General features: G+C 45.3%; 1 protein-coding gene across 1 annotated transcript in view; it reads left to right on the top strand.

The window, feature by feature from the left end:
- The window catches only part of adamts7 (a disintegrin-like and metallopeptidase (reprolysin type) with thrombospondin type 1 motif, 7), a 140,988-nt gene that overhangs the window by 7,794 nt on the left and 110,175 nt on the right, over positions 1–23,019 (top strand). Inside the window, exon 3 of the mRNA XM_078427091.1 lies at positions 6,980–7,187. Within this exon, the coding sequence (XP_078283217.1) occupies positions 6,980–7,187 (208 nt within the window). The remainder of the gene's footprint in view (positions 1–6,979; positions 7,188–23,019) is intronic.

The following is a 23,019-nucleotide window of genomic DNA, read 5'->3' as shown; positions in this document are numbered from 1 at the left end:
ATATTGGAACATTGTGATATTGTGAGCATGCCATAGAAATGCAAGTTCTGTCTTTAAGATTCTGTGTGACTAGGCATCATGTTATGATGTTTGCACATCGACTATAAATGTTACTATTTTTAACTTGAAACTTGCAGCTCTGTTTTACTTCATTTATGGTTGAAACTGTTTCTGATTTCTTGTTTTATTTGTCCTGAGGAATGAAGTTTAGCTGCCCAGTTTGACTTTAACATTTACAAAACTTGCTGCTGGCTGTTTCTGTCACAGGCTGGAGTCAGTGAACCAATTATGGCTCCAACAGAACTCTCAGAGCGTTGTTGAATCGACTCCAGCCCTGGAAAATGTGTCCTCGGAGCCAACAAAACTAGCCGTGTGTTTAGAGTTTACATCAGTCTGACACCTGCCCTCATCCCTGTGAAAGCAACAAGCGGTAATGGGATTTGTCCACTTTGAAGACGTTCTCCTCCTCTCTTGTCCACTTTGAAGAAGTTCTCCTCCTCTCTCAGAAAGACTGGATAGACTCGGCTTGTACTTGCTGGAATTTAGAAGATTGAGGGGGGATCTTATAGAAACTTACAAAATCCTTAAGGGGTTGGACAGGCTAGATGCAGGAAGATTGTTCCCGATGTTGGGGAAGTCCAGAACAAGGGGTCACAGTTTAAGGATTAGGGGGAAGTCTTTTAGGACCGAGATGAGAAAGTTTTTTTTCACACAGAGAGTGGTGAATCTGTGGAATTTTCTGCCACAGAAGGTAGTTGAGGCCAGTTCATTGGCTATATTTAAGAGGGAGTTAGATGTGGCCCTTGTGGCTAAAGGGATCAGGGGGTATGGAGAGAAGGCAGGTACGGGATACTGAGTTGGATGATCAGCCATGATCATATTGAATGGCGGTGCAGGCTCGAAGGGCCGAATGGCCTACTCCTGCACCTATTTTCTATGTTTCTATGTTTTTTTGTCCACTTTGAAGCAGTAATGGGATGTGACTTGATGCACAGTACCAGCGGCAGTGGTTATGTGGTAGTCAGAATCAGTTACACTGCCTGTTAAACTATTCATTAGTTAAGAAAGAAGAAACAGAATTGTATTTATGTGGCACTTTTCACAACTAAAGGACCACCCCAAGAGTTTTACAAGCAATGGCGTCAAGTCAAGTCAAGTTTATTTGTCACACACACATAAATGTGCAGTGAAATGAAAGATTCTTGACATGTCACCAGTCCTATGACGTAAGTAATGTGGACAGTCAGTTTGCACACAACCAGTTTCTGCAAACAGCTGTAATATTGACCTTATTGAATACATATTTTTTGATTATATTGAATGAAGAGAACTTTAGGAAACAGCCAGTGAGTTTGGGATTGAAATGGCTGTTTGTTGGGAGAGAGAACCAGTTGGCAAAGGGGACAAAAGTTTGGCAAAGAGGTAAAATAGTAAAGGTGTAAATGAGGATTTTAAACCAGAATAGAGAAATGAATGGCATAAGATAATGCATTATCTCAATTTATAAGCAAAACACCAAGGGCTGGTGAAACTTGGGTCAGGTAAGCTTCTGCGGTGGGAATGCATAGGCAATGTTTTGGATCGGGACTCTTCTTCAAACTTAATCCATTCCCTCCACAGGCACTCGCTGACCTGCAAGGTTACTCCAGCACTTTGTATTTTACTCATCCTTCCAGCATCTGCAATTCTTTGAGTCTCCCATCTTAATTTATGAACTTGGCTATACATTGATAGAAAAGCTTTGTTGGAGAAGATGATTCAACCTCTTATGGAATACCTCCCAAACCTCATGCTTCCTTTTCGATGCAGGATGGCTGCAGACAACATAATTCCACTGATTTAAAAGGTTGTTAAAGCCACCTTGAGTTTCAGTGGAAGTGATTCATAGATAAATCGTAAACATCTGTATCTGTATCTTGACGTATAATCACCATCACTGTTTGCCGCATACGTTATTCACACCTCAACACCCATCAGGTGCTTTGTCTGAAACCTCCAGTGGGAACAATCAGATCACATATCCCAGGAATTCCAAAGCAGCAAGTGTTGCTGCCTTGCCCTGAGGTGGAACGATTAGCCTGTTCATTACTGCTGGCAGAAGATGACTTGGCGAAGACAGATTTGAATTCTGTTTGTGTATTGTAATTTGCCACAACAAATCCAAAATTAATCTTCCATGTCCAGGAGAATGATTTTGTGAGGAAAGGTTTAATCATCGATTTGACTTCAAGGACGTTCTTAAAGAGGGAGTGAGGTGATTTAATGAGCCATCGACGCAGTTATAAAGATTGGGTTATGATTGTACATAACCTTCTTCACCATCTATTACCACCAATTTTATTGTCGTCCGCAACCTCACTAATCATGCTGCCTGTATTCACATACAAATTGTTAATATAAATATTGAATAACAATTGACCGAACACTAATCCCAGCACTACACTCTGAAAAGAGAGTCAAGAGTCAAGAATGTTTTATTATCATATGTCCCAGATGGAATAATGAAATTCTTACTTGCAGCAGCACAACAGAATATGTAAACATAGCGCACTATAAACAATATAATCATATATCATCATATCATATCATATATATACAGCCGGAAACAGGCCTTTTCGGCCCACCAAGTCCGTGCCGCCCAGCGATCCCCGTACATTAACACTATCCTACACCCACTAGGGACAATTTTTTACATTTACCCAGCCAATTAACCTACATACCTGTACGTCTTTGGAGGATAATAAAGGAGAGAGAAAAAAAAGTTCAGTGTGTTCAGAAGTTCACACACACACACACATATGTACACAATATATACACGCACACATACGTACACACTAAAAAACAAATAACAAACAAAAGCAACTCTTTACCACCATCATCTGTTTCCTTCCTTCAAGCCAATTTTGTATCCAATTGACTAGCTCGCCATGAATCTCATGTGATCTAATCATCCTATGGTCCATGTAGACAACATCGACTACACTGACCTCATCAATCACATTGGCCACCTTTTCAAAACAATCATCAAATTTGCAAGATATGATTTCCCACATATAAAGCCACGCTGACGATCCTCAATCACTCCATGCTTTCCCAAATGCATGCAGATCATGTCTCTCAGAATCCCCTCTTCCCACCACTCGTGTATGACTTACCGATATGTCGTTCTGAAGATTTTACTTGCAGCTTTTCATAAAAAGAGGCACAACATTCATAACTTGTGGTTATTAATGAGACAAGTATCACTGCCAGGAGCCCCTGCAAATTCGTCCACAGCCTCCCACAATGTTTTGGTACACATTAGGTCAGGTCCAGGGAATTTATCTGCCTTCATGAGTTTTACGATCCAGTACCTCCGCTTCTATAATGTGGACTCTCTTCAAGACAGCACCGTTAACTTCTCTGAGTTCCCTTGCATCTATGTCTTCAATTAAGTGGTATTCCTTAAACACCTCATCCATCTCCTGTGCCTCCACACAGAGATGATCTTGTTGATCTTTGAGCAGCCCTAGTTTCACCCTAGTCATTCTTCTTCCATTAATATACTTGTTTAGAATATCTTTGGATTCTCCTTTACCTCATATTCCAAAACGATCTCACGCCTCCTTTTTCCCCTTCCTGATTTCCCTCTTAAGTATACTCCGATGTCCCCTATGCATCATAAGGGGCTCACTTGATCCCAGCTGTCCATGCCTGGCATACTGTATGCTTCCTTCTTTTTCTTGATTAGAGCCTCAATATCTCTTGTCATCCAGGATTCTCAACCACTGATGTTTATTCTAATGATCTATTTATGATCAGTCTGAAGAAGGGTCTCGACCCGAAACGTCGCCCATTCCTTCTCTCCTGAGATGCTGCCTGGCCTGCTGAATTACACCAGCATTTTGTGAATAAATACCTTCTATTTGTACCAGCATCTGCAGTTATTTTCTTATACTATTTATTCTAACAGGAGCCTGCTGCCCCTGAACTCTCACTATCTCACGTTTAAAAGCCTTCCCCTTACCTTTTACCTGAAAGCAGCCTCCTCTAGTCAACTACCCACATTTCCTGGCTAACACCATCAGCACTGGCCTTGCCCCAATTTAGGACTTCTACTTTTGGACCAGTCCTATCCTTTTCCATGACTATTAAAAATATATATTATGGTCACTGGTCTTCTGTGCTCCACCACCTGCCCTGCTCTGACCTTGAGGAGGTCACGTTTTTTGCCTTTTCTAACAGGGCCATCTACATAAAGATTGCAAAACCTTTACAGAACACACTTAGCAAAATTCACCCCATTCCAAGCAACATGGCAGTCACAGTCGATATTTGAAACATTAAAATCCACCAGTATTACCCTTCTAGTTACCTGTGATCTCCCTATGTATTTCCTCCATTAACTCGCTCTGACTATTGGGGGGCTATTGTACAATCCCATCTTTGTGATCAACCCCATCTTATTTCTCAATTCCATCCACGTTGCCCCACTAAACAGTCCCACAGGAAGATCCTCTCCAAGTGCTGTATGATGTTCTTCCTAATCAAAACTATATTTGATGGGTCTAAAGAGAGTGAAGAACTTAACTATTGGTAAAATACTAATGAAATTAAAGGGATCCAAAGCAGAAAAGCCACCCGATCCTGATGGCCTGCCTGGAGGGTTCTAATGGAGACAGTTTTAGGGATCTTGGATGCATTGTCAAATGTCCTCCAAAACCACTGGTGTTTTGCAACAGTGTTGGAGGTACCAGTTCAAGAATGAAGAGAGAAAATAGGGAATTACGGGGCAGCTATCCTTGGTTGCTGGGAAAATACTGGAATCCATTAAGAAGGAAGGAAGTGGTAAGAGGGAACTCAGAAAATCATAATATAATTAGGCAGAGTTCAACATAGTTTTATGAAAGGGAAATTGTATTTGACAAGTCATGTGGTTTGTTTTCATTATGTAGCCAGCAGGAGTTAGCATGGACTATTAGATGAACTGAATCGCGATTTTCCAAGCTAATCAGAAGGTGCCTTACAAAAGTCTATTGTCAAGGAAAATGTTTAAACAAATGCAGGGTAACAAGATTCCAGTGTGGATGGAGGATTGGGGAAACAGAGTGGTCATGTGGGTTGCCACAAAGACCAGCACAGGGTTCCTGTCTATTTACACTCAGTGGCTTATAAAGACAGGGTGCAATGTATTCAAAGTGCACATGGCTAGGTGGGAGGGGTTAACTGTGAGAAGAGCTTCAGCAGAAGATAGATCAAATAAGGGTGAGAAGGTGAGGGGTGAAAAAGAGGGGTGAGAAGGTGGTTGATGCTTTTGTCTTTTGTCTATTGTTTATTGCTTTATCCATTTTGACAGGAAACCCTGAAAAAAAAAAGAATATTTTTGTAAATGGTGAGAAATTAGTAACTGTTGTTGAATAGAGGGACAGAGTATGAGCTGGTTCATCAGATGGTGGAAGTTAATGTGCAGTTTAGAAGATGACCGGTACGTTAATCTTAATTATGAGGGGTTAGAAAAGGGATTTGAGGAGGACTTTGAGGGCAGAGAAGGAATGTTGTGTGAAGTTTGTTTCCATACAAAGGGAAGGATGGCGCAGCGGTAGAGTTGCTGCCTTACAGCGAATGCAGCGCCGGAGACTCAGGTTCAATCCTGACTACGGGCGCCGTCTGTACGGAGTTTGTACGTTCTCCCCGTGACCTGCGTGGGTTTTCTCCGAGATCTTCGGTTTCCTCCCACACTCCAAAGACGTACAGGTATGTAGGTTAATTGACTGGTAATATGTAAAAATTGTCCCCAGTGGGTATAGGATTGTCCCCAGTGTTAGTGTGCGGGGATCGATGGGCGGCGCGAACTCGGTGGGCCGAAGGGCCTGTTTCCGCGCTGTATCTCTAAATCTAAATCTGTATCTCTAAATCTAAATATGCTTTTCATGGACACCATGTAACACAGATCGAGCAGCTGAATGATGAGATTGCCCTGTGAGAGGGGCTGTGTAGGATTCACGTTTCCCCCCTGGAGTTTAGAAGAATGAGAAATGTTCCCACTGAAACAATTACGATTCACAGGTGGGTGATGTGAGGCTCTTTCCTCTGCTGGTGAATCTGAGCTTGGGGCATGGCCTCAGGAACAGAACTTAGACATTTGGAATGAGATGAGGAGAAGTTTCTTCATTCTAAGCTTCTGGAATGCTTTGTTGCTGTTATTTATTCAGGTTTGAGGTTCTTGGGCACCAAAATAATTGAGATATAAGTGGAAGTAGCAGAAAAGCAGACATAGGATGGAAATTTAGTCTTATTAATGGAGGAGGTAATGAAGCTCTACTCCGAGGTCTTATGAAAAATGTATTCATTGTTTTTTTGCCTTCTTGTCCCGAGGCTCTTATTGCCATCAAGGTAACCAATATGTTGACTGCAAATGTCACTGATTTCCGATGTAGGTGAGACTCTGGGTGCGATCGGTGCTCCCTAAATACATGTTCCTTTTTCTCGTGCACATAGACCCCTGAGTCTTGGGTGTTCAGGAGGAAAACAAAATTAAGCCGCACTCAGTGAGTGCACCCAGCTCAATACTGAGGAAACAGTTCAATCAAAAAATTGTTGTATTTCATCTGACACATTAAATTGTTTTGTAAGAAAATAACTGCAGATGCTGGTACAAATCAAAGGTATTTATTCACAAAATGCTGGAGTAACTCAGCAGGTCAGGCAGCATCTCAGGTGACGTTTCGGGTCGAGACCCTTCTTGAAGCATTTTGTGAACAAATACCTTCATTACATTGTTTTGGTGATGTAGGAGTTATTGCACAACTAGAAGAAGAATGTTAGAACCCTCATCATCTGTTCGTCATCGATGAAACTATTGCGCTGTTTGTGGAATCTTTCTGTTCAATATTGACATGGTCACTGTGTTTAAATTGCTCTGCTTACATTGCACCAGGCCTGTGAGAGGGTGCTGTATAAAGGAATGATGTGACCTGAGGTTCTTCAATTGTCTCTTCAGAAAGGTGTGTTCAGACTGTCGGAGCAGGATTACTTCATTGAGCCGTTGGAGAGACAGCCCAAGGAGGCCACTGCCGTGCAACCTCATGTCATTTACAAGCGGCATGCCCCAGAAATGGAGGGGGCTCGAGACCCCCAATGGTCGGAGGAAGTTGTGGACAGGTTGACGAAGACGGTCTCCAGTGAGAAGCAAGTGTGTGGTGTGTCCGGTAAGATGACGCTGGGAACGTGGCTGTTGTCTGATTGTATTTATGTTACTGGCCTGCAGCCGAGAGGAATCATGTGGTCCCCTGCCCCCCCTGCTGTAATCTTGCTTGGGATTGGTTATTCCAACAGCTCTGAAGATACACTTTCTCACAATCTGCTCAGTTTGCGTTCAGGACTGATGTCTGTGTTGGCCTGCTGAATGCACTCATGAACTCATTGGCATGATTATGTCAGAATATTATAACGTTCCACAGGCCATTCACCCCATCAGGCCTCTGTTGTCTATGTAAGTGAGCTCTCCAGCTAGACTCACTCCATTTGTCTTCTGCCTTGCTTCCCTTTAAAATATTTACACCATTCCTTTGAACAGTCGAGACATTTTAACCAGTCCGAGGAAGGGTCCCAACCCGAAACGGCACCTCTCCATGTTCTCCAGAGATGCTGCCTGACCCGCTGTGTTACTCCAGCACTCCTTTCAACAGTCCTTGTTCAACCTGCGTCCACTGTCCTATCAGGCACCACATCCCAGACCAGAACAGCTCATTGCCCAACAATGTTCACCTCCTCTCCCCTCCGGTTCTGTAATGCTGTGGTCACTGATCTTCCGACTTGACACTTTCTTACTTTACTAAAATGTCGGCTTCCCAGTTGAATCTCTCATTAACCCTCTCTCAAACCCCCTCTGACTCTCATCCATTCACTGATCCTCTGACCCTGTGACTCTCCCCACGCACATTTTTCCAGCCCCTGAAAACCGTATTTCCTTTTTAGAAACATAGAAACATAGAAAATAGGTGCAGGAGTAGGCCATTCGGCCCTTCGAGCCTGCACCGCCATTCAATATGATCATGGCTGATCATCCAACTCAGTATCCCGTACCTCCCTTCTCTCCATACCCCCTGATCCCTTTAGCCACAAGGGCCACATCAAACGCCTTCTTAAATATAGCCAATGAACTGGTCTCAACTACCCTCTGTGGCAGAGAATTCCACAGATTCACCACTCTGTGTGAAAAAAAACGTTCTCATCTCGGTCCTCAAAGACTTCCCCCTTATCTTTAAACTGTGACCCCTTGTTCTGGACTTCCCCAACATCGGGAAAAATCTTCCTGCATCTAGCCTGTCCAACCCCTTAAGAATTTTGTAAGTTTCTATAAGATCCCCCCTCAATCTTCTAAATTCCAGCGAGTATAAGCCGAGTCTATCCAGTCTTTCTTCATATGAAAGTCCTGCCATCCCAGGAATCAATCTGGTGAACCTTCTCTGTACTCCCTCTATGACAAGAATGTCTTTCCTCAGATTAGGAGACCGAAACTGTATGCAATTTTATTTCAACAGTGTCCTTTTTTCTCTATCCTTGCATGCCAGCGCTCGACTCTTATTTAATTCAGTGCATTCTTTTATGTGAGATCCAGCGAAATGTTACTGTAGGATTCAACATACTTAGGAAGATTGCACCGTTTGATGAATGGGAGTAGTGTCTCATTTCATTGTGATGAAAATATTAGTTGCAGTAAAAACAGGTGTACAGTCTCTTCAAACATGCCTATTGCCTTGCAATTAGGAACAGAAGGGGATTGTTCTGTTTTCAGTGAGATCATGCCCGACCTGTCTGTTAGCTACATCAACGTGCCTTGCCCCGAATACCCTTGATCAATCTCTGTTTGGAAATTTTCAATTGAATCTTACCTTTAAATATTTTGGAGGGCGTTGTTTTGGATTTCTGCACCTTCATGTAAAAGATTTCTAATTATAATTATGTGTCCATTGTCTGGACACATCACCAGAAGAGATACTTACTCTGTTGATTGGTTATCTGAGTTGGCCTGTGAGGGTCTGGGGCTGAGGGAAAAGGTCAGCGTGTCATGGCTGGGGAGTGGGCAATAGAGTGGAGGCCGGCACGGTGGCGCAGCGGTAGAGTTGCTGCCTTACAGCGAATGCAGCGCCGGAGACTCAGGTTCGATCCTGACTACGGGCGCCGTCTGTACGGAGTTTGTACGTTCTCCCCGTGACCTGCGTGGGTTTTCTCTGAGATCTTCGGTTTCCTCCCACACTCCAAAGACGTACAGGTTTGTAGGTTAATTGACTGGGTAAATGTAAAAATTGTCCCTAGTGTGTGTAGGATAGTGTTAGTGTGCGGGGATCGCTGGGCGGCGCGGACTTGGTGGGCCGAAGGGCCTGTTTCCGCGCTGTATCTCTAAATCTAAAAATCTAGATTCAGAGAGAATCTGGCGTAGGTCAGGGGAGATTGCCTTTATGATTTTATATGCGTCCATAAGATCATCACTCGGTCTGTTGTACTTCGAGGAATAAAGTCCTAGCCTGCCCGAGCTCTCCTTATAGCTCAGATCATGGCAATATCCTCGTAAATCATCTCTGCACTGTTTCCAGCTTAATGGTATCTTTGCTACAACAGAGTGACTGAGACTTTAACAAGGTTCATATTCATTCCCCTATTTGACAAACTGCAATAATCTGTCAGTACTCCTTTCTCTTTCATTATTTTTCAGACTTTTTTCTCATTTCGTAATTTCACAAATACAGAGCAAGTTCCTCGCATGGAAGTTGGTGACTTCAGAAAGTGGAGGCATTCTTTGAAATATCTTTATTTTTGAAAAGACATGGGGAGAAATTGGTTCCTTTATAAAATATAAGCTCCATTATTGAATTTATAAAGAAGTCCTTGAGAGGAGTAATTGTATATTATTCTCCAGAAGATGCAAAGACCGAAGGCTGGAATGAGCTCAGCCAAGAGGCAGCTGTTCCAATTTTCCATGGACAGGACTACACCCAGAATAGATCTTCGGATCTAATGTTATTTCTTAACTCTATTATTGCCAAGCAGAATCGAGTTTGAGAGTGGACCGTAAAAGTATCTGCCTTTCGGCTTGTACTCGCTGGAATTTAGAAGATTGAGGGGAGATGTTATAGAAACTTACAAAATTCTTAAGGGGTCGGACAGGCTAGATGCAGGAAGATTGTTCCCGATGTTGGGGAAGTCCAGAACCAGGGGTCACAGTTTAAGGATAAGGGGGAAGTCTTTTAGGAGCGAGATGAGAAAGTTTTTTTTCACACAGAGAGTGGTGAATCTGTGGAATTCTCTGCCACAGAAGGTAGTTGAGGCCAGTTCATTGGCTATATTTAAGAGGGAGTTAGATGTGGCCCTTGTGGCTAAAGGGATCAGGGGGTATGGAGAGAAGGCAGGTACGGGATACTGAGTTGGATGATCAGCCATAATCATATTGAATGGCGGTGCAGGCTTGAAGGGCCGAATGGCCTACTCCTGCACCTATTTTCTATGTTTCTATGTTTCAGTTGTCACACCACAGGAAGGATGTGGTAGCAACAGAGAGAATCCAGATGAGATTCTCCAGGGGGTTACCTGGAATGGGGGCTGTAGGTATCAGGAGAGATTGGATGGGCTGCCTTTATTCTTATTGAAATGTAGGAGGTTGAGGAGAGACTTAATCGAGTTTTATAAAATGATGAGGGGTGTAGATGTCAGTCTTTTTTCACAAGGCAGGAGTGTCTAGAATTAGGGGGCACCGATTTAAGGTGAGAGGGAAGACATTTTAAAGGGAATGTGAGGGGTACGTTTTTTTCACAGAGGGAGGTGAATATCTGGAATGTGCTGCCAGAGCAAATAACGAAGGCAGGTAGGATTACTGGATAGGAAAGGCACAGATAGGTACAGGAGTAACGCTGGCAAATGGGATAAGATTGGACAGGCATCACAATTGTCGTGGGTAGGACAGGCTGTAAGGGCCAATATCTGTATTATATGATTCTATGCTTTATGGATTGTAAGGGGTTGTGTGGAGCAAAAATGGTGGCATGAACCAGTGTTGGGCAAAGTGGCCAGTGACCTTTGCCTAATTCTTGATGAACCAGCAGAGAATGCCTTGTCTTTTATTAGTGCATTGTTCCCCCATACCTTTGCTTCTGTTGTCACTTGTCCAGTTATTGAATTTGTTCGTGGGATGTGGTGGTTCCTGACGAAGCCAGCAACCTAATTGCCCTTGAATTCAATGGCTGGACAGACCATTTCAGAGGGAAGGCAAGAATCATCTACATTGGTGCATCTTCAATCACAAATAAGAGCGAATTTCTTACCTGACGAACATTAGAGCATCGGATAGGACCTGATGACAAAGTGGGAAATTGATGGTCATAAAATCAGTTACTTGAACTTAAATCAGATTACGCTACCGCTGTCAAGAGATTTTATTCTCTTGCTGAGAAGTGAGTCGGTGTGAGAAGTAGTCAGTGAGCTGAGGTGGGATCATAAGGGATAGGAGCTGAATTAGACCATTCAGCCCATCAAGTCTACTCTGTCATTCATTCATGGCTGAGCTGTCTCTCCCTCCTAACCCCGTTCTCCTGCCTTCTCCCCATAACCCCTGCCACCCAGGATGGATCAACGGGCTGAGTGAGGTAGGCTGCAAGGATTTGAACAAGTTCAGTTTTATGGAGATGAGAATGAGGGAGAGCAGCCAGAGGTTCACTGGAAGAGCCAAGGTTAGAAGCAGCAATGGAATGGTTGAATATTCCAGCAGTCCCCCATCAAACTGACGTGATGTTTCTTCCTGTGAGCTCCAACTGCTGCATAGGGGGACGCCTTCGAAGCCAAGTTCACCATTGTTGTGTAGCATCCTCTTCCTGCAGAGGGATCTGGCAAAGCTTCCAGGAGGAAATCTCCAAAAGATAGAGGTGTAACATAAGGCAGAAATTCAGACAGCCTGTGAATTTCCTGCCCGCTTACCGATGAGTCAAAGGTTGTGTCTTTGGTCATGCAGGAAGGTTTAGTTACGCAAACAGTCTCTGATGCAGGTTTTAACACAAAAGTGTAGGAGCTATTACAAAAAGGTCGGGCTGCATTTCTATAGTACCTTCATGATATTGTAACATTCCTGAGTCCCCTTTAGCTAATGAAACATCTTTGAAGAATGGTCACTGTTCTAGCGTAGGAAATGCTGCGCAGAAATTTCCCACGTTCAGCAAAATTCTGAACTATTTTGTTTTGAGGGAGATTGGGTGAAGGAATAGATATTAAGCTAGTGCCCCTGCTCCTAGCCAAAGTAATGATCATTCATGCTTGCTGGCGTGTGAAGATGGGCGCTCAGTTTAACGTTAGTAAACAAACGCATTGGTTATCCGTGGTTTTAATTTTAGCGATTGTTCCACGAGTTCTGAGTGTTTTGCTTTTGGTTACGGAACTTGCTTGGAAGAACTGAAGGAGCTGGTAGTTAATTGATGGTGAACCAAACCTACTGCTTCAGATGGGATGGTAAGTTGCCCACCCTCTCTGCCATGCTCGAGATTAAGGGTTCCCCTTGAACCAACTCCGGGGGAAGATGATGGGCTATAAGCATTTTTCTTAAATATATTTATTTATTGCATTAAATAATTGGTGCCACAGTGGTGTAGCTGCTTCCCAACAGCATCAGAGAACCGGGTTCGATCCTGACCCAGGGTGCTGTCTGTGATGAGTTTGCGCATTCTCCCTGTGACCCCGTGGGTTTCCTCCGGGTGGTCTGGTTTTCCTTCCACATCCCAAAGACGTGCGGGTTTGTATGTCAATTGGCTTCTGCAAAATTGCCCTGAGTGTGTCGGGAATGGGCGGGAAAGCAGGATAACATGGAACTAGCGAGAACAGGTGATTGATGGACGGTGGGCCAAAGGGCCTGTTTGTAAGCTGTCTCTCTAAACATTATTCTACGGGTGTACAAGAGTTGGGGTCGAATAGTGTTTGAAATCGGGAATCAGGCAAGTGAATTGAGAAGACCCTGTTTACTTTCCAGTTTACATGGGAAGAAGCCATATACAGATATATTTGGGACAAAGCAATGGAGGGAGCACAGGTACAGAGCAGAGAGTACAGAGGGCAGAAAAACATGGATTACCAGAGCATTTCTCACAAATTGTTTTGAAGATTCCATTGTGCTTGACAGCAGGTGAAGACCTTGTGGTAGGGTAGAACATTTCAACCCAGCAATAACTATATTTTTAGTCTAGAAAAGCCAAGAGATCAGCTACTGGTGGGCAGGGCTGGAGACTTATGACTGGAGGGCTTTACGGTAGTAAACCTTCCAGGTATATCCAGCCCAAGCAGGCAACCTCAGCTCCACCCTGCTCATTGTTTATTATGTTCTTCCCCCTTCTGTGCGTCAGGTACTTGATATGAGTTGAACTCAGTGGAAAATGTCAGTGCTTGTTTCTTCACAAACATCACGAATGTCAGCTGCCAGTGGTCAAGGATGGAGAATCCCCTCGGGCGGCATGCCCAGTGAGGGAAGCATTTACTCACAGCTACCGTAAGCTGAGAAAACAAAGCCCTGTCCAATCACCAGTTTCCAGTCCTGCTCGCCAGTAGCTGATCTCTTAGCTTTTCTTCCGTTGGCTCAATGACAAGTTCTTTGTAGAGAGAGAGAGGTAGAGAGGGAGAGAGGTAGAGAGGGAGAGAGGTAGAGAGGGAGAGAGGGGGAGAGGGGGAGAGGGGGAGAGGGGGGAGAGGGGGAGAGGGAGAGGGGGAGAGAGAGAGAGAGAGAGAGAGAGAGAGAGAGAGAGAGAGAGAGAGAGAGAGAGAGAGAGAGAGAGAGAGAGAGAAGAAAAAAGAAAAAAGAAAAAAGAAAAAAGAAAAAAGAAAAAAGAAAAAAGAAAAAAGAAAAAAGAGAGAAGGAAAAAGTGGAAGAAAAATAAATAGAGATGGAAAGAATTCTAATAGAGGGACAGAGAGAGAAAGAAAGTGAGGATGGAAGCGAGGATCAATGAAGCACATTCACTTCATATAGGAAACAATCCCATAAACAACAAAGTGAGTGCGATATGCTATAGACAAAGAAGCCTGGACGTGTTGTGTAGATACGTCCAGTAGACAATGTTTGTCTGGACAACTTCCAGATTGTTAATTCACACACTTGGCCACACGTGCCGAAGTAGGCTTCACAATACCTCGTGCTGTTGTTCTTCAACTAACGATCTTGCTCATCTGTCCATCACCCCTCCCCACTGCTCTTGCCCACATCCTTCTTCCAACCATCCAGTCTAACCCTATGCTTCTGTTTTCCTATGACATTCATGCCCATTCATAACCTAATTTTGTTAGTGTGCTGCATAGGAAAGGAGAGGCTTTGCTCCTGTAAATGCCCGGTGTCTCGTGTTTCATGCCTCACGGAGCTTCTCAGCCGCGGAATCGATTTTGCTGAACGCTCATGTCTCGGCAACCATCATCCAGGCCTGGGCAAACTGGCTGGCTCTGTGATGTTGATTGGTCAGGACACCAGGGCGGGCTCTTGAAGTAGTGGGATCTGAAGTGCCCACTTGTGAAAGCAGATGGGGGTCTCAGCAAAACGATGGCATCTCCAAAGAGGAATCACAGAATGGTTAAAGCAAGGAAGGAGGACATTTGGCCCTTTGTGTCTTTACTGGCTCTGTGCAAGAGCCATCCACCACATACCACAGTCCCAACCTCTCTCTACAATCTTGAAAAGTCTTTACATTCAGGAACCTATTCAACTTCTCTTTGAACATGACGATCGCATCTTCTTCCCCTGATCAGATTCCAACCACTTGCTGTGAAACAACATTTTCCCCATGTTACTCGTGATTCTTTTTGCCAATCACTTTCATTTTTATTACCTCCTGTTCTTACCTCTCCACCATTGAGGACAGTTTCTCTCTGCTCTGTCTATCCCCATCATGATTTTAAATCCCTCCATCCGATCTCCTCATAAACCACTCTGTTCCAAAGAGAACAACTTAGTTTCTTCAGCCAAGTCCCCTTCTCTGAAGTCCCTTATTCCCTGGAATCCTTTAGAAGGTCTCCCGTCGCTACTGAGGATCTGAGGTTATCCAGCCACTTGAGCCTGCCCTACTCTTCAGAGTTTGATATTATCTCCACCCAACTCTATCCTATCAGGTGGAACCAGTGGAGAGAGCAGCAGAGTGCGAGTATCACGACCTACCTTTCACCAGGTCAGGAAAATGTTAGAAAAGCAACATGTTTTAGTTGCCTGAGAGGCAGGGAGAAGCAAGGGGATGCCTGTGATAAGAGGGCAGTGAAGGCTCCTTATCTGCAACTAGTCCACACAGAGGAGAGAGGAAAGGTGCTGGAACTGAGCGGTGCACAGACTTTGCTGCAAACCTGAAATAAAGGAGTGTTCTGAACATACACAGCGGCATCTGCAGATGGAGAAAAAAAATGTTGATATTCTAAGTTGATGAACTTTTTCAAAACTAGCCAGTTCTTTTGTAAATGGAAAGGTTGGTTATCTGTAACTGTTGAATTGTTCGTTGATTCCTGAGGCTAGTCGGAGCGGGACTGGGATGGAAAATTTACGTGAGAGGAGACGGGATGCTCGGGGTTGCCCTGCAGACAGGGCAGAGGCGTGTAGCTGTATCGTCATGTTCGCTTTGTCGCTCAATTGGCCATCTCTGGGTATACTTCCTGGTGCGCCCCGCTCAATGCCTTCACCACCCTGACCGCAGGGTTGTGATCAATGTAAAGGATGGGCGAGTATATCGAGGGATAGGTACCCGCACCTATACAGATCAAACACTGGGCGGCGGAAACAGTTTCAGGCACAGTGTGGCCTCCTGCAGTTCGTGTGACAGGAAGCACTGGAAAATGGAATCACTTCCTATGAGGGTAGATCTTGCAGTCCCTGGGTGGGGTTGAGAGAGACAACAATGACCATCTATAATAAAAGACGCTCCATCTGTGTGTGCTTCCTCACGCCGTGAAATCGGAACTCCCTCTCCCAAAAGCCATGTTTTTCCGAGGTCATAAATATTAGAACTGAAATTGATATTTATTAGACAAGGGAAATAAGTGTTATAAACCAGAACGTAGACCAACCACCAGCTCAGCAGAATAGATTGGAGGGGCTGAATAACCCAGCGTTCCCAAGGGCCGTGGAGAGAGAGGCTGCAAAGACTGTGCTGTCCTTGAGAGAATTCAGCAGCGATGCCAGCAGTAAAGTTCTTTTGGCATGCCTCTGGGCAGTTCCCTCAATCGTATTACAAAATAAATGCTCTTGTAATGATTACCATCATGTCCACATGTGTGGGACATTTGAACACAAAAGCCATTGCGACCATGCCAAAACCTTCTGCCATTGGAACATATTTTGGGAATTATGTCAGTAACATGCCTTGCGTGTAATAATAACAGTGATGTCCAATGCTAGTTGGTCACATGATATCAAAAAATGGAAAGTTGTGTTTATACAACTTTCTTCACAAGTTTGGAACATAACTAGATGTTTCTTCTGACTTGTAGTCACTGTACTATATGGACTGTACTATATGGACTGTACTTTATGGACTGTGGATGACAAAATGTCATCTAACTGAAGAATTAACTCTGTACTCCGAAAATCTTAAAATCTGCAAATGCTGGAAATCTAATATAGAAACAGAAAAGGCTGTAAATGCTCAGCAGGTCAGGCCACACAAATCTTCTTTAACCTTTCTTTCAATCACCTTAAACCAATGCACTGTAGTATTTGACAGTGTCACCTTTGGAAAAAAGACTCTTATCCACTCACCTTATGTTCCTGTCTTTCCTGGTCAGTCTGAAGAAGGGCCCTGACCCGAGACGTTGCCTGTCCATTCCCTCCACAGATGCTGCCTGACCCGCTGAGTTCCTTCGGCACGTTGCGTTTTGCTCAAGATTCCAGCATCTGTAATTCCTCGTGTACCAGATCTGTGCCTCGGTTGAAATCGAAAGTAAAAACGGAAAATGCTGGAAATAATCAGCAGGTCAAACAGCAGCTGTAGGACGAGAAACGGAGCTCATATTTCAGGTCGGCAGAACTGGGAAGGAAATGAAAGAAGCTGATTAAACTGCAGGGAGGTGAGAGGTTAGAGGGGGGATGTTTTTGACACGGTAAAACAGTAAACCAGGTTTAGTTTAATTTTAGTTTAGAGATACTGCATGTAAACTGTCCACCGAGTCCGCACCGACCAGCAATCCCCGCACTACCCAATACACACTAAGGTCAATTTTACACTTATACAAAAGCCAATTAACCTACAAACCTGTACGTCTTTAGAATGTGGGAGGAAACCGTAGATCTCAGAGGAAATCCACGCAGGTTACGGGGAGAATGTACAAACTCCGTACAGACAGCACCCGTAGTCAGGATCGAATCTGGGTCTCTGGTGCTGCAAGCGCTGCAAGGCAGCAACTCTACCGCTGCGCCACCGTGCCAACCTGGTTGTCTAGTCGATGAGTGAATGGCAGCATTTAGAGAGTGAGGAGTTGCAAAACTCTACAGCCTCAGGTAACATGATTTCTCGGCACCAGTCGTCCACCTGTGATATTAACAAACAAAGTGCGGAGGATCTCAACGGGCCAGCCTGCATCTGTGGAGGGAATGGGCAGATGATGTTTTGGCTGAGGACCCTTCTTCAATCTGAAGCATCCTCCAGCACTTTGTTTTTTGCTTAGGATTTCACCACCTGCAGATTCCTGTTGCATCTACACTTGTGATATTAGGCCAACTTGTTTGTTTTGTTCCTTTTATTTTTTGTCGGTTGGAATGAAGAACATGCCCAGCCTGACCTGCTGAACATATCTCCCTGCTCTACGTTTAGCAACTCCAAAGTTCTTTTGTCTATATTTTCTTTTCAAGTGGTAGGTGTCGGACATGCTGCCGGGGGAGGGGGTGGAAGCAGATACTATACCGATATTTAAGAAGAAGGGTCTCGACCCCAAACGTCACCCATTCCTTCTCTCCAGAGATGCTGCCTGTTCCGAGTTACTGCAGCATTTTGTGTCTATCTCCAGTATTTAAGAGGTGGTTAGACAGCCACATAAACAGGAAAATGAATGGAGATTCGAACCCATAATCTTCCGAGTTGGGGAAGAGAGGGTTACTCACTGAGCTATAAGTACAGGGTTACACTGGTTCACTGGTTGTGAGCAGAGGCCTTCTCATTCTTTAGACTTTAGAGATACTATGTGGAAACAGGCCCTTCGGCACACCGAGTCCACCGAGTCCGAACCCAGTACACTAGCACTATCCTACACACACTAGGGACAATTTATAATTTACAGAAGCCAATTAACCTTCAAACCTTTCTGCACTGGAGAGTAATCGGTGTGAACCTTCATTGGCCACCAGCCAAAGAGTGATGAGTTGCTGCCCCACTCCTCCATTACTGATTTCTTCAGGAGGTCTACTCCGGGCCTATCCCCTCACCAGGGTACACACTCACACCTCTTATCTCTGAGCCCACAGGTTTAGCAATGACCATGATATCCTTCACTAGTTGGGTCCCCCTACAAGATTGGCCAACCGTTATTTCTTGACATTTGGGCAGAGTTGCTGCCAGCTTCTTCCTCAGAACTGCTTTCACCAAGAAGTTGCTTCTATGGTGCTCTTTCTGCTTCGTATACTCTTAGGCAAAGAAGAGGGATCCATACACAGGCATTTAAAAAACCCTGCTTTCTCCCCAGACGTCTGTGTGACTTTCATCTTAAAATACTCTCAGCCATATCCTCACGATATATTTTATTCCTACCTTTTAATATTTACAGCATGTTCTGCCTTAACTGGAAATACTGGAAACTGGATATCCCACCAGCTCTTGGACTGAAGCATTAAACTGTTTGTTGTAACAGGGTTCAATTTATGACCCTTCACAAAACCATGCAGTCTAATCCCTGATGTAAATAGGGGTCAACCATTGTCTAATTGAAGGTGGGAACAGGCTGAGGGGCTGAACGGCCTTTTGCTGTTCCCAATAAACTATAACAGCTCTCCTGGACATCTAACCTGGTGCAAATACCCCACAGATTCTGCCTCCCCTCAAACTTTACTGAACATTTCACAATGCTGGGTTTTAATAAATGCTGGGCACGGATTCTGACATCCTAAAATAGACATGCTGGAGTAACTCAGCAGGACAGGCAGCACCTGCCGAAATGGGTGACGTGACGGGTCGAGACCCTTCTTCAGACTAGAGCTCTGTCTCTCAGTTTGAAGAAGGGTCTCGACCCGAAACGTCACCCATTCCCTTCTCTCCAGAGATGCTGCCTGTCCCGTTGAGTTACTCCAGCATTTTGTGTCAATCTTCGGTTTGCAGTTCCTTCCGACACATTCTGACATCCTAATCTGGGTTAGCTCAACCCAATCTTACTGGCTCATTAGGAAAGTTGCTTCTGGGCATGAAAGTCAATTTGTGTTGAAAGGTAGCAGGAGTGTGGAGACGCACAGCTGACATACTGTGACCTGGGCCAGCTCATGTTTCACTGTAGTGCCACTCCTTTGCCTTGCAGTCATCAGTCCGTATCAGTGGGCAATACAGTCGTACAGGTGTACAGCATAGAAACAGGCCCTTTGGCCCAACGCACCCATGCCAACCATCATGCCTTCTTCTTCTGTCGTATGTCTTTTAGACCTGCAGCTCCGTTGAGACGAGCCAGGCCAACGTGTCATCGTCCAGGTCAACCAGACCTCCTTCACCATTCGGTGGCCGGTATTTGGGGGCAACTGGCGATTATGTGCTTCACTGTCTGTGTTGGGTCCCCACACTGGCAGAAGGCACTGTCCGCGAGATCCCACCTCTTCATCGCTGCCGTCAACCATCATGCCCATCTGTACCCATCCCATTTGCTTGCATTAATTTCGTATTCCTTCATGCCTTGTTCATTCAAGTCCCTGTCAAGATGCCTCGAAAATCTTGTTATTGTTCCTAGCTCCACCTCCTCTGGCAGATCATTCCTGATACTAACCAAACATTTACCCCTCAGATCCTTTTTAAAGCTCCTCTCTCTCTCTCACCTTAAACCTATGTCCTCTAGTTTTAGATTCTCCAGCCATGGGAAATCCTCTGGCTGTCTCCCCTTTCTATGCCTCTCACTATTTTATATTTGCCTCTCATCATTTTATATACCTCTCACATGTCATCCTTCAGATTCTTTCAGCCTCTGGGCAAATAGACCCAGCCGAACCGATCTCTCCTGACAACCCGACCCCTCCAATCCAGGCAGCACCTTTGTGAATCTTTTCTTCACCACCCCCCCCCCCCCCCCCCCAGTTTAATCATCCTTCCTACAGTGGTGACCAGAACTGCACACAATGCTCCAAATGAGGCCTTACCAATGTTTTGTACAATTGTAACATGACATCCCAACCCTTGTACTCAATTCCTCGCGCTGTATGCCTTCCTCACCACCATCTGTAGCAGCTGTTTGTTGGTTCAAATCCCTCTCTCGGAAAATCCAGGCCAGACTGGAGGGGATGCAATGTTGTTAGAGACGCTGTCTTTGTATATAAAACGATAGAGTATAAACAGTTGACCCTTCCTGTCCTTTCACAGGGATGTACAAGATCCCACGGCACTTTTCCCAAGGTATTCCTGGCAAAGTGGTGAATATTGATCCTTTAATTAACACCACAAAACGGATTGACCTGGTCATTGTTACGTTGTGCATGGGAGCTTGCTGTGCATACATTTCCTGTTGTGTTCCCTACTTTGTGGCAGTGACTGCTCTTTAGGGTATTCTGTGGCCACAGGCAAAATAGAAATACAAATCAATCTCTGTTTCCAGATTTGTTCGCTGTCTGTGAAGAAGCTGATAATTGCCAGGGCGCATTTGTGCGCATTATTGGTGCCTTCTGTACCAGCCACCGGGGTACAGTAGATTCATAGAATATTTTCATCTGGAGAAGGAGACCACTCTGCCCATCGAGCCTGTGCTGGTTGGAAAACAATGCCCCATCTCACCCCACCGTCCAGCAGGCCACAGATCTTGTGGATGCGACTGGGGCAATGTGTGAATTTAGCTGGCGTTTATGCTTGGCTATTTAACAATGGGGGGCATCACTATCGTGCTTCACGCTGCCCTTTGCTTGGTATTGGAGACTTGCAGTTATGTGTGGGGGAGGGGGAGAGAGGAGGGATGTGGAATCACAGTCCAATGACCAGGTCAATCCGTCTGATCATCCTCCCCATCTTCACCTTGCCCCTCATCCACTCCTCCCTAATTTAACAGTATTAGCATCAATAACTCAACTGCAGTTATTGATGCAAATGCTGAGCCTGCAGAATGTGGAACTGAATACAGAAGGGGTTAAGGAAGAGTCGTTGGCTCAGTTGCTGCAGCTCGAGCTGCATTGGTTCATTGTGCCTGTGCTACAGATGATACGGTCTCGATCGAAGGTGGGGGTGGGGGTGGAGAGGGGGAAGCCACGAGCTGTAAGCACAGGGACTCGCAACACAACCTGATATGGGCAGACACCACATCAGATAACACCCACGTTCATTCATTCATCATTGCCACAGTGTTGCCTGGGACCTAATCTGGATGATTTCCAAGACTCAAATCTGCACCTCTGGGCCCCTTGCTTAACTCTTATCTTCAGTTTTCCAATGCTCTCCCACCGAGGTCACAATCTGCCAATTATTCTGCATTTCTCTCTCTCTCTCTCTCTCACACACATTCACAGTCTCTCTCCCTCTGTTTCTCCCTCTCCTTCTTTCCCCCTATCGTTCTTTCTCTCTCCCTCTCCCTCTCCCTCTCCCTCTCCCTCTCCCTCTCCCTCTCCCTCTCCCTCTCCCTCTCCCTCTCCCTCTCCCTCTCCCTCTCCCTCTCCCTCTCCCTCTCCCTCTCCCTCTCCCTCTCCCTCTCTCCCTCTCCCTCTCCCTCTCCCCCCTCCCTCTCCCCCTCCCTCTCCCTCTCCCTCTCCCTCTCCCCCTCCCTCTCCCTCTCCCTCTCCCTCTCCCTTTCCCTCTCCCTCCCCCTCTCTCTCCCCCTCCCTCCCTCTCCCACTTCCCCTCCCTCCCTCCCCCTCCCTCCCTCTCTCTCCCTCCCTCCCTGCCCCTCCCCCCCTTTTGTCCATCTCTCACAGGCACAGTGAAGTCTCCTGGGCTGTTTCTCAGTTGCGCTCAGACACACGAGCGGTGAGATAAACTGCACACAAAGCCGCAGGAAGGGGGAGCAACCTTGGGCGGCAGAGATTCTCTGGAACAACGCAGATGGAGCACAGTGGGTGGAATTGCACATTAGCAGTGAAGTGGAATATAACAGAGCAATATTCTCCCAACAGTAATGTCTTGCTTCAAAGAGACACATATTGTACGTGCTGATTTAAAGCGGCAAATGCATTGGGCCAATCTTCTGTCATCTATTCACAACTTACCCCTCACTTCAATCCAACTCTCCAACCCCACCATTCCCACCATCAGCGTCCACCAGATGTCCACTCTTCAAGTCACAGCTCGACAACTTGGGCAAGGATCATCTCACCAAACTTGCCCACATAAAAATCCAAATAACCCTTTTGCAACCAGTGCCCACGCGAGCGGAACCTGCCCGAGGTAGCCCAGCTGTTGGCAGTTGTGCAGTAGAAAACAGAAAAGCAGTGAGTGGCATAGAAAGTGCCCACTGTGTTAAATCTGAACGATCTGTCTGTGAGAAATCAGAATTAAAAAGCTGCAGATGCCGGAAATCTGAAACAGAACTGGAGACTGCGGGTGAGACTGCCTGACCCGCTGGGTTGTGCCAACATTTTCTGGATTTGTTTCTCAATGCAGCGGAGTGTTGATCACTGCAGTAATGGTGACTGTCACTAGGTGTCACCGTCACCACTAGGGGGTCACTTTCACCAGGTAAAGAAAGCAGCAGGTCTGATTGCATCCCAGGTTTACAGCAGTCAGGTGAGGCCATCAGGCCGTCCATCACTACAGGCAATCTGTGAAAAATGAGTCTCTGTCACAAGAACCTTGAGAAGACATTTGCACAGGTACGTGGGCAGGAAAAGTTTAGAGGGATATGAGCCAAACACAGGTTAGTGTAGATGGGCCAGCATGGGCAAGTTGGGCT

Source organism: Rhinoraja longicauda, chromosome 33 (assembly GCF_053455715.1).
Source record: "Rhinoraja longicauda isolate Sanriku21f chromosome 33, sRhiLon1.1, whole genome shotgun sequence".
Taxonomy (NCBI): Eukaryota; Metazoa; Chordata; class Chondrichthyes; order Rajiformes; family Arhynchobatidae; genus Rhinoraja; species Rhinoraja longicauda.
The sequence above is the reverse complement of the archived record's forward strand: the minus strand, read 5'-3'. Positions and strand labels throughout refer to the sequence as shown.